We start from the raw sequence: 12,944 nt of genomic DNA on the forward strand, positions 1-12,944 counted from the left end.
TCGTGGATGGGATTTTGTATATTGTAGTCCGCATTGTCGGCTACAAGTACGTTGATTTAAAAAAAGGAAAAGCCTACCGTAAAAGATCGAAATATGTCAATCGTTAACCGATAAACGGATCATTCCGAACAATGAAATTTTGATTTGTTCATTCGTCGCGCGAGTATCGATTATACGTCGGACTTCTGGCGAGAATAATCGGACCGGACCTTTCTCTCTTTCCCCCGGTATATTATCCGTGAATTCAAGCCCGTTTTGTTTTCCTCCTTTTTTCTCGTCCTCGTCGCATCGGTGCCGGGGCCGAATGAAATTAAAAAATGAACGAGGAACAAGAGGAGTCCATAGAAATCGATCGGCTGCCGGAATTGATCTGCGATTCGAATGAGAGCGGGCCGGCTGCGTGCATTATATATTTGCCGAGATTTTATTTTCCGACAGCTTCGCGCGGGAGTAACTTTAAACACCGATAGAGCCGCGTCGTTCATTTTTAAATGCAAAGCAAACATTTCCTGTTCGTTGATTCTGCTTCCGTTGAACGAAATGATTCGTTTATATTTAACGATTTTCATTTTCTCTCTCTCCATTCACCGTTGAATGTTTTTCTGCTGTAATTTCTAGCAACGACCATGTATTTCTGTGAAATTATACGCTGCGATACGTCTGAGAAAAATTTAGAAAATGCTTGGAACAAGAATAGAAAAACCGTAGAATTTCATGAAATCTTTGTGATTATTTGTCTGGCAGTGAACACGTTAATAATTGGTAGCCTTCGGTCGACAACGCGACGCTTGTGTCTATTTCCATACGGCTGCTAAGAGACTTCAGTTAAATTATTAATACTCGACGACTAATTGATGTGTCGAGTCTTTTTATTTAAAAAATTATACATCGCATCTAACAATACCAATGAATACGAATAAAAGTCATACATCCGAAGTATAATTAAAATTCAATTGCAAAGACTATAATTATAAACGTGCCTATACGAACTGATAAATTACAGTCGGTCATATATTCGAAATAGATGAATAAATCCGTTCAATTAGAACGAAATTAAACGAAAACTAGCAGCCACAGGAAGTCGTCGCAAACGTCCACTTTCCGTGGTTGTAAGGAACACAGGCTCGGGGTACTGTGCAGTGATTAAGTGGTTTCCTCGTCGATGAACCGGGACGACAGGCACGATATGCTCGAGGAGGCTGATAAAAATGGTCGCTGGGCAAAAAATGCGGCGAGCAGAGACGAGCTGATGATGAACGGGAAAGAACGAGCAATACTTTGCAGATATGGGGTTCGAAAGGGCAGGGGATTTTTGGTTGCTGGTGGTTTTGTTTTTGCTGCCTGAGGTGACTTACCCCTGGACAGTGTCATGCCTAGAGTACGGAATCGCAAGGTAATTGTTGATGTTTCTCCTTACTCTTTACTTGGCCCGACTTGCATGCTGTCCTATCGGTAGCGGCACAACACACAAGACATTTGTATACATACAGATATATAAATATCAAATAAATAGGCATTTTAAATATTAAGGTGGTGTCGCAGCTGCGGGGGATTCGTGTGGACTTCTAGAACAATTACCCATCGCACACGCATACATTTCTCTTTCCTGTTACGTTTTTCTCTATTTTCCGGATCATTTTCTTGGTACTCGACTCGGCGCACGGGATTTTGTAAACGAATTATTTTCACGTGGATACTTTTCAATAATCAGAAAGAATATATGCTTTTTCTCGTTATTTGAACAATGACAGGAATTTTTGGGTTCCAATATTCTCTCGACATAGTCGCGCTGCTTGTGGCCAACGACGTGATTATGAAGAGCAATGGACGCGATTCCGTGCTTCATTGGTTTCTTATTATCCATTTCTATTTGCACGGTGTATTAGGGAATTACGAGGCCGGCGGAGCGTAATTATAACGAGGGAATATTGTTCTTCTTTTAACCGAAGCTTCATTTATTTTCGAAATGTTCAGTCGGAATTTGATTTAAAAGAATTTTTATAAGAATTGTGTTTTTGTGTATGACGACACGCTCGTGAAATATTTGTCTTCCGTCGAATATTTTTAAGCTACTCATCATTTGAAATTTTAATACTCGTATAATTACGTGTAATTATATTTGTATTAAAATACAGAAATTATGCGTCAAACACAAGATATAATTTAACGACGCTCTGACGTGGCATTTGAAATATAAAAAAGATTAAATCAGACGTGTGTATAATTCGATAATTTGCATTTGTGCACGACAAACAAAGGTTTTTACATAAGATCGCTTGGTAAATCACGGATCTTAAGGCATCAATAAATTAGCAATAACAAAAAACTCATCAGAGCGATGCATGTAGCTTCAATTAAATCGCACAATTTAAGAATTCCTGTCGGCCGATATTGATCTTCGTGTAGATAGCAGCACGAATTAACCCTCTGGGTACACATTTATTTGAAAATTTTTTGATTATTCATTATATATACTCCTATATAATATTGAAATAACTTTAGGCAGTTAGTATTACAAAATACTCTTAAAAGAAATAAACTCTGGTTATTATAAATAGCAAATTATTAATAATTTTCATCTAATTTTTCACGAGAAGATTCACTATCACTGCTTGATAAGCATCTTGTACGTCTTTTACGTCTTGGAATAATTTCACTATCGTTATCACTTTCCAGTTCGATATATTCTTCATTATTTTCTTTTTGAAATTCCCCTTTATCGCTTAAAGGATCATTAAAAAAATCTTCATCGGATTGTTCAAGATAACTACTTCAAATAAAACTGTCGCTATCATTTTGATAAAATATATTCTCTGTTTCTGCCATTATGGGGTTGTGAGTTCTAAACAAGGTTCACAAAAATACTGAAATTATTTGTTCTGTTGCAACATTACTTTGAAATAAACCAGAATGAACTAGTTAAATCTCGTCTCAGTTTCAACGACGTATCAGAACGGCATGTGCGACTATGCCCAAACAAATGCATGACGTTCTGATACGTCAAATGTAGCCAAAGGGTTAAACAAAGAAAGAAGCGATAAAAATTAACGGCGAGAACGATAAACTACGAAGTGTACTTTCAAAGAAATTAATGGAAACATTGACGTCTAACACAATCAGATAATCCTCTTATACACTGAATAATATATCCATACACAAATAAATAAAAAAATTTAACATTATCACTGCGTAACGTGACTATACATTTCTGCATAGGCGATCGATTCTCCTAGTCAGTTCATAAAGTGTGAAACCTCGCTGAAAAAGAGAATTACGATGATTGTCGAATTAATCCGTCGCTTATGTTACATTTATTAATCGACTGCGTCGATCATTCAAGTTTCAGTTGCTCGTACGCGATTAAGAACACGAGAATCCGCCGAAAAGGAAAGAGGATCACGTGGCCGGGACAAATATAATGTGAAACATATTGAACAATTAAGTACTCACCTGCGAAGCACCAGCGTCCGGTCGCGCGGGCGAAAATGAGTAGGAAAACGACGAGAAGCAGCACCAGGGCGCCGACCACGATTCCGATGATAGAACCAGCATCTAAATCAACGCCTGAAATTCCGTAAGAGGACATTTAAAGATTTTCCAGCGCATTTATTCCCTGTTGAATTTTCCATACAATGCTAATATGTCACTGAATCACGAGACCTGCGATCGCGGTTCCATTACAAAAGAAAGGAAAAGAAATTCTCCCGAAATTCTTCGTGTACGCGGGAACTTCGTTCTATCGGAGATATCCGGAGTTATCGATATTCCGCGTTACGAATTACACAAAACGGACTCGTGACATACACTGAAATATTATGTAAAATTATGTCGGATATCATGCGCCCGATAACTGAACACGAATGAACGTGATGCTTTAGCGATCGTTGGACAGTACGTAAGCCAGCTTAAAAAGAGCGGAACTGTTTGAAAATTTCAGAAAGTCGAGCTTCCTTTTGCGCACTTTTAGCGGTCCGATGTTTCAAAAATATTCCCGAGCGAGTGTGACGTGGAATTTGAAGAGTTGACGGAGTATCAATGCTTCGTACGAAACGACTGTTCCGCGACTCGATTCAAGCTTTAAAGGGGCGTAACCATTTAAGAATCTCAAAATGCCGATTTTCTGACACGTATGCGTGTAGACCGGTATTTTATGAACACTAACAAATTCGTTGAAATTTTAGGAATAATTCTATTATAATAATATACTATAATTTAATATTAATACAGCTGCAAAACAATGAATTTTAATCTAGCCGCTGTGACTAACCAGTTAACCTTGTCAACAAACCCGAAAATCTTTTCGCGGTAACGTTTATGTCCCTTTAAGCTTTAACACTTTCCAATAACGCTTTTTCAACTTTCTTTTCAATATTGCACAACCGTCGAGTGAAATGTTTAAACAGGATTGCAAGCGTGAACATTTTGCCGCGGCGAATAAAAAAAAAATATATATATAGTGGAAACGAGTCCAACAGGCAATCAAAAGCTTGTTTTGCGATCGGCGCGCGATTGAAAGTCGGTCGAGCTAATATTTATGCAAAAAACTGTGCGTAAAAAAATCTGCGCCGCTGAACTGCGTGTGTCTGTGTGCGCGTGTAGGTATGTAAGTACCGACGAGTGCACATGTGTATTTCAGTAACGGCGAAAGCGTTAATTCATAGAGAAGCAATCGAACAGAAATCTATTCGCGTTTCGATCGAAAAATATGGGTCTACCATTCGCGGTTCCAGTGATATGAATAAAAATGTAACATTACACACATGTACATATAAGTGTACATATATACATATACACGCGTGTGCCGGGGCGTAGAGTTCTATTCACGCGAATTTTCCGGCTCTATTGAAAATCTCGATCCCAGCGCAGCACTGTACCCACGCGGATCAGGCGAACCTAAAAGCGATGGGAAAACCCGCGCAGTTTTATGCTCGCCACTGAGAACGACACAATCACGGAGCACTGTAAAAATTTATTTGAAAAAAGCCAATAGTGCAAATAGTCCGAGGTAAATATTACGTACCATCCCGTTTGTATTTATAATCTATACATCGACCACTTCTCTGAACGAGTGAAAGGTAACAAAACATCAAAGTTTAAGTACGAAGTTTCAACTGAAGTTTAAAAAGCAATCATTGCTTTTGAATTAAATGTTTTGTAGATAGCGTGGCAAATAGTCGATACGACTCGTTAGGATGATTTCGAATAGAGCAATAATGTAAGAATATAATTTAGGATGTTATATTAAAGAATATAATGTAACAGTTATGGGGATAATCAATATAATTATTTTTATACTGTTCTTTTGTTATGAATACTGAATTTTTGCCCATCCAATAAATCATGAAGCATAAGATAGCTTTAATGAATATAGGTACCAAAAATTATGGAGAAAATGATTCAAAATATTTCCATCGACAATTATTACGGTTGGAACTCGACGCCATGGCAGCCACGTCCACTACTTACGTATAATAATTTGAAAGAATGACATTACCTAGTGCGTGCATGTGTTCGGAGAGCTTACCATAGATGTGACTGAACGCCCCTGTGTGAGTGCATGCGGTGAAGGATCGATATCGTTAGACACACATAAATACATATAGAAAAAAGGGAGAAGGCATATAGAGAAAAGAAAAATAGAGACAGAGCACAGAGAAAATAATCTAATTCGTATTTTCGGCGTGACCGAAAGGTGTAATGATTGCTGACAGTACGTGAAGGTGACAACGAACGTGACGTAGATCGATAGACAGCGAGTGAGTATGCTCGGCTGGACGAGACGAGAAGTGACAAATATATGAAGTGCGTGAGCTAACAGCATGATCGACAGCTACCAGTGATTTTCGAACGTTTTTCACTGCAACCCTCCCATCTTGTGACATTAAATAATAGCCGGTGATTAAATAATAGGTTTGAGTAATGACTCGTCGTTTAAATTCTATTCCACCCTTCAAACGCACCAACTGGATCTTTGAACAGATTTAAAACATGGGACACCATTTTCTTTCATCTTTTAATGGCAGCGAAAATGAGAAAAAAATTGAGAAAGAATGTATTTTAATAATATTTGAGTAATATTTTAAACAAGGATTAAAATCACAAGAATAATTTGATTTCAGTATCTTTAGAATTAAAATAGTGTTATCTGAAGGTTAAATGAAGAGAATACCCTTTAAATAAAATATTATTTTTAAAACCTATCGAAGTCAAATGTGTCATTTTTGAAGTATAATAATATTATCACCCAGTATTGACTCGATAATGGCACTTCACATTAAAAAACTTCCATTCGTAAGAAATTATTTCTAGTGAGAACCGTTAAAAATATTGTAATTCTTGTTTTACGAAGATTCGAAAACAGTGTTTGCTCGACTGCATTTTACTGCGTAATAGAAATTATGTCGTGTTCCGTATGCTACACTGTGCAAAGTGTGAGTAAATGATTGTGTGGAGAATTTTCAACTGTGCGCACATCGATAGTTTTACCTGCGGGTTCTGTGGAAGTTGACAAAACGATAGTGTATTCTTTAGTTCCTTCGTCGTTGCGGGCTTCCAGGATGTACTCCTTCTCCGTGTCGGATTTCTGGACGCTGTCTATGGTGAGGATCACGCTCCACGCTCCTTTTCCCTATAATATCACGTTGAAACATTTGAATAATTATATTTATGTCTCTAATACAATGATTCTTTAAGAAGAAGTAATAAAAAGATGCAAGCACCTATTTTGTAAAAAAAAAATATAGTTTTTAATATCGAAAGTTGACAGTCAGTGGTTATTAACTTCTAACACTGATTATTCCTGTAAATGGTGGTGTCTATTTCAACCGATTTCAGCAATGTGATTTGAAATGATGCACACAATTGTTCGCAGTTGATCCTATATTTAGTCTATAGCCTGAATTTCGTTAGAAACAAGGAAGCCTGGAATATTGTAGAAAATTCGATTCTCCTTTTGTTTCTTCATCAACGCTACAATGCAAGTGATATACATGTATGCAGATGTATCATTCGTTGTAAACGAAACTCTATATTCTTTTAAATAAATTGATTTCATTGAACACTCCATGTTCAAAATTGTCAAAGTAACGTATTCGAAAAATAACTGCGCTGCCAGAATTTCTATTTTTTCTCATAGATCGTGTCCTTCGGGAGAGGAATATTTCGTGTTGAATAGTAAAACGTTTGAACATTTCAATAACATACAATATTGGAATTTTAGTAGTAAATTTCATCAAAACTATTCGAAATTTGATCTCCGTTCAATCAGTTTCCCGATAGGTTTCATTAAACTCATCGTCTCGTTCTTTCTTGAAAATAATTTAAAAAGTAATTCGAATGTCCAGTCTAATTGACACACCTTTTACGCGCAGCTTTTGCAGCAAACAAATTAAATAATCGTCCACACAGAAAATTCACCGTTCACGCGTCGAGCGGTGAAAACCTTCAATATCGCCATTTTATAAAGCAGGTTCACGTAAACGGACTTTGATATTCTCCGCTGTTCCCTGGAGGTAAACCGAAGAAAACAAAAATCGTTCCCGATCAGTGTGTTTCCATGGCGTTCACCCGCAAACGTTTGAAAATATCAACAGCGTTTTCCGCGGGGTGAGACAAAATGGCCGGGAAGAAAAATGGTCGACGTGCCGCGCGCGCGGTACGGCGGCCCCGAACGCCCTCGTACAAAAGACACGCAACTGTTTCGATGACCGTAATTGCGTTTTCATTGAAAACTGGTTCGTGTTCGCGATTTTCAGTCAGCGACCGAAGCTCGCTGCGAGGCTATTCACGTCGGGTACGAATAGAAGCTCCGGGTTGAATCATCCAGACCTCCGCTGTTAAGCCAAGCGGTCCGGCAAAGGAACAAAGAGCGAATTTTTAACTGACATTGCTACGTAACCAGAAACGTTCCGATTTTTATCTTAAACTTCAACGTTTTAACTGCAGCATTGGTAAATGGGTGACATGATTCTTTTGTATAAAAAGATCGTTTTTCATGGTTTACGCGAATCATTCAGAGATCTAATTTCGTGTTTTGAATATTTTCAAATCTCAGTGTGGAAACTTTTTAATTGTCCTCCGTGCATGTAATTTCAATGAATTTTTCTACTGTTTACGACACGAATTTTGGAAGGATTTGTCGAGTGAAAAGTACAGTGAACATTGGATAATTGCAATATCGAGGATCTTTTCATAATTACAACATTATCATCCCCGCCATCTCCCCACCAGATTCCTTTTAACACACCATAGCACTCAATGCGGTTGAATGGTGTGACATGATCCGACTACTGTCGAACTCGATGATTTCAACGTATCTTTCTTTTTTAAACGCAGCCCTTTTCTATATCCGAAACTTCAATCGCTTACTATACAAACAAGTACGATAATTCTATCGTGTTTGGTGTCATTTAAATCAGAAAACCATAAGAAACATAATGATGGAAGTATCATCCGTCAAAAGTAAAAAATAAAGAAGTTAGAATTTTGAGTTAAAGGTCGTAAGCTCATCGCAAACCTCTAATGTTGCCGAGCACTTCGACTCTCAGTCTCTTTTCTCTACGTTCGCATTGTCTTTTTCTACGTTCTACATGTCCTAAAATACTTGTTGCTTTGGGTGGATTCGACTCTACATGATTGCAACCTTCCGGTCCCGTTGAGTGTTGCAATTATCCAATGTTCATTGTATTATTTTCTAACAGAAAATTGAGATTTGTGAGATGCTGAGAAAGTGAATGTAGTAATTATTCGAAAATAATAGAAAGAATGTTAGCAAGCATTCCGTGAACGCTACGATTTGCAGGTTAATTGCAGCTACTGAAACAATTGCCATCGACGGAATCGATAGTGCTCGGTATCCGAATTTGTTTCTTGGAACGATTTACTTGCAGAAAAGACACGGATAGTCGAGTTATTCCGTGCGATTGCCCTGGCCGATTTGTAGCGTCTGAGTTCAACGAAATTTCATTAAGATCCTTTGATTAGCGGGAAACTTTCAAGTCACGCAGATGCTTAAAAAAATGCTAAGTGCACACCAGGCGAATGATTGCACCGGAATGCGAGACCATTGTCCCAATACCGTCGTTTCCATGCCCGTTCGCTCTTCTGGACTGCTCAGAATTCGCTCGCTTTCCAAGAGAAATTCGTACGTATCGATGTTTTCGGTGTTTTATTTTCCTTCCTTTCCCGATGAGACCGACCCGCGTCCGTCGGATTTCATTCATTGCCCACGCGTCTGGCGCAATTTTGTTCCCGGCCGTTTATCGCGCTTTGTCTTTCACTTCGCGGCAATCACTCGTAGATTTAGAATTTCAACTACGTTGCGTAAGTATATATTTTCCAATATTCCGTTGTTGCGTTAAGTTGGTTTACCGAATATCGAAAATCGTTAACGCTCCGATTTCTTTCGTTAATACGGGAAGTCAACTGCATCGTGTATTCAACGTTTGCAGCCGGAAATTTGACGTTACTCCGTATTTGAGGGGAACGAATGGGCCGATCGATGCTGCGTTTTATTGATAAGACGTATTAGACTTTCCAAGGGACAATTTAATTCGCGAACGAAACGTTCCCTGTGATACCTGCTCCACAGATTCGGGGCATTTTATGTTGCGGAATTTTCTGGGTTACCTTGCGACTATTGTAATTTAAATATGTTTGACACAATCGCAATGAAAATAAGACTATATGTACTAATTATTTGCCATGTAAACTATTGACTTTTTCTATTAATCCTTTAAGGACGATTCGTGGTTACTTTCAATTGTTTCAAATTCTTCATTCTTCGTTACAAATATAACTTAATAATAACTTGGGCGTTTCGATATATTTTGCAGCTAACTTTACTTCTGAAAAGTAGAAAAAGAATTTTATAAAGTATAAATGACAATTAAATAGTAAAAAAAAATGAAGGTGGTGGGAATGGTGTCAGTCGGTGCTCTGTTATCAACGTAGTTCCTGAAGGATTAAATAGCGATTATTGGGCGTAGTAGTGTTCGCGGGAAATTGTTCGATCCATAGGATACACGAGGGATGGTGAAGAATTTTATGAATTTACCAAATCGACGGCGGTCGAGGTTTCGAGCCGGTTGCTTTCATCGGGACGACCCTCGTCGATCTTTTCATGGTTCACTCGCCATAAGAAGTGAGGCCTTGGGTTCGCGTAAATGGTTACGTTCACAATCCCCTGACGTCCAATCACATATCCGAAACGCTCGATGGTCGGCTGCGGCTGCGGAGGATCTGTAAAATGTTATTCGTTTTTAGCGGTCGTGTTTCCCTGAAAATTGCACGACGATCGTCGCCCCGAATATGGCTGAAAGTATATCTTTACAAGGACTTGAGATGAAAATAAAAATTTCAAAAAGAATGTTGCGCTTCACATTATTATTAATATATTTGAAGTTGTATACGATTTTCAACGATAATGTAAAGCTTTAATACATTAACAATAATATTTGTTCTTCCGACATCCAGAAAATCATTATGATACAATAACATTAATTAACAGCTTTTAACGTAAGTACCAAAAAGATCATAGAGCAAAGTATTAAAAACCTTTCTGTGATTGTATTCATCGTATTCTATTGAGTCATTGTAGAATTATTCATAAAAAGCTATAGCAACTTTTAGAGGATTTTATATTTCTCTGGCTTTTTAATATTCTCATTATAAATATTTAACTTTTCCTACTCACAGTATACTTGCAACTGCAGAGTTCTCTCCTTAGGCTGGTTAAGTGCGATGTGAGTAGCGACGCATCGGAGAGTCTTGCCGTTGTCAGTCCAATCCAAACTGCGCGATGCGTTTTGCACTGCTAACGAGTTGTCGTTCACGTTTGAATCGTAGATCGTTGGCCTTTCCTCGTTACCAATCTGTTCGTCGTCTGATTATTCGAGAAAAAGAAGGAAAAAGAAGTAAATTATAAGGGCATAAATATATACACAGTATTCGGCAACACACGGGAAAAAAGTTAAAAGATTCTTTGTGATAATATAAAACAAATCCAGAGACATTTTCAATCGTTAATAACTTGAGCACGGATACGAAATTGCACTGTTTCCACTCTAGATTTTCGTTTTATATCATCGTTGAGAATCATCACTTAAATTTTCTACCACCTGTTGCCGGACACCCTCTAGACAATAATGTACAAATATAAACGAAATATAATTACCAAGGAATAATGAAACGTTGGCTGCTGGCCTTCCGCCTGGGGCACTACAACTTACTTCCAGTTTCTCACCCTTTCTGTAGATCGTTCTACCGTAGTGTCCAGGATTCATGCTGAGTTCGGGATCGTTCGGTGCTTCTGGAAATTGAATTCGATTTATCGTCGTGTATCTATGATTCAACTTGACAAAATATGAAACTATTTAAACGATTAAAAGTTGTTATAATCGCAAACTCTAAATGTAATAACGGAAAGAGGTTTGTCTTATTTCGATGTTACAATGTGGCCTTTAAAATGGCCACGGTCTGTTGTTAAGTGTTTCTTTTTTAAATAATAAAAATTTTACTGTTACAATGTACATATTTTTTTTAGAATAACAAAATTTTTGTGAAATGTGAAAATACGTTTTTCCAATTTTACATCGCATTTATTGCAGCACAAAGATATTCAGGACACATATTAAGAATTCTAGAAAAAAACTGTTCCTCCCTTATAAAGCTGTACGTTTATTTTCCCGACTGGATCGAATGTGCAAATTTCTATTCAGATCTGCTTGGAAACACCCTCAGCCCCAGATCGTGCAACGTTTTCGTCATTTATCTCAATCGACTTTGCTCTCTTATTTCTCCTACCGTAAGTAATTGTCTTAACAAAGATTAATTAGCTCTCGAATTCCTTAACGAGGCCTCACGGAATATTTCTTCCCCAACAGTGGAATACTTCCTCGCTCGCAATAGTATCCCCGAGAACCTTTTAAACCTTTACCTATAGCTACAATGCAAACATCCCTTAAATACACTTTTGTCTATCTTAATGAGTTCTCAACGTAGATACATTACATTTCTACATTAATGCAAAACAATTACATTATTACACACGTCCACCCAGCGACAAACTAAGTGTACCAAATTATTTTTCCCTTGAAACAGTAAAAAAATTGTATTTGAGACATTTTCTAATGCTAGACCTACTAAATAAACCAAATTAACCCATCTCTCAATGCTTCTTTCACGATTATTAAAAAGATAACAGCTTCTCTGAGAAATTATTCAAGAAATTACTTTAGCAATATGCAAACTGAATTATAAATCAATTAAAATCTCAATAGATGCACTCTGACAGTTCTTACAGAAAAATTGGAAAAGTCAATTCGACTCTACAATAGTTCTACTGTCAAATAATTAATAGTTCCTAGGATAATTGCATTTATAGATTGAAACGGGACAGCCTGTGCAATTCGAGAATTAAATGGCACTTACTGGCAACGATGATCCTCACGGACGCCTGTGTCTCCTGTCGGATGTCGTTGGTAGTCAGAGTGCACTTGAATAAGCCGTCGTGGCTCTCCTTGATCTTCTCGATGCGAACCCCGCATTGCCCCATCTCGGTGCCGTCGCCGTAGTATCCGATACCGTCTTCCGGCAGTTGCCCCGTGGACAGCACCATGCCACCCGCCTCGCCAGGTATCTCGACACGGCACACCTTCAAAGGTTTACTGACTCTGCACAAAATCTGTAGACTCTCGCCGAGTCGCACCGCGACCTGGTTTTTTGGCTCGATGTCCACGGCCATATTTGATTTCGATGCTGAAACAATTCGATCGAGACACTGGATTAATTAAAATCGAACTTCATTGAACGATTTATAATTAACGAGGAGCTAGGATGATCGTGAGTTATATTAAGTTCAATTAAATCATTATAATTTAGTTAATTATCCGTTTTTGATATTTGTGATATTTTTATTTTAATATTTGTATAATTATTATTTATAG

At 37.8% G+C, this 12,944-nt stretch overlaps 1 protein-coding gene across 3 annotated transcripts in view; it reads right to left on the reverse strand.

The window, feature by feature from the left end:
* Window positions 1–12,944, reverse strand: part of Fas3 (fasciclin 3) — a 442,301-nt gene that overhangs the window by 21,613 nt on the left and 407,744 nt on the right. For all 3 annotated transcript variants that reach the window (XM_076368101.1, XM_076368100.1, XM_031985587.2), the window contains exons 2-7: window positions 12,430–12,756; window positions 11,174–11,308; window positions 10,694–10,882; window positions 10,055–10,239; window positions 6,487–6,628; window positions 3,451–3,564 (exon numbers count right to left, since the gene is read on the reverse strand). In XM_076368101.1, the coding sequence (XP_076224216.1) occupies window positions 3,451–3,564; window positions 6,487–6,628; window positions 10,055–10,239; window positions 10,694–10,882; window positions 11,174–11,308; window positions 12,430–12,756 (1,092 nt within the window). The remainder of the gene's footprint in view (window positions 1–3,450; window positions 3,565–6,486; window positions 6,629–10,054; window positions 10,240–10,693; window positions 10,883–11,173; window positions 11,309–12,429; window positions 12,757–12,944) is intronic.

Source organism: Nomia melanderi, chromosome 5 (genome assembly GCF_051020985.1).
Source record: "Nomia melanderi isolate GNS246 chromosome 5, iyNomMela1, whole genome shotgun sequence".
NCBI lineage: Eukaryota > Metazoa > Arthropoda > Insecta > Hymenoptera > Halictidae > Nomia > Nomia melanderi.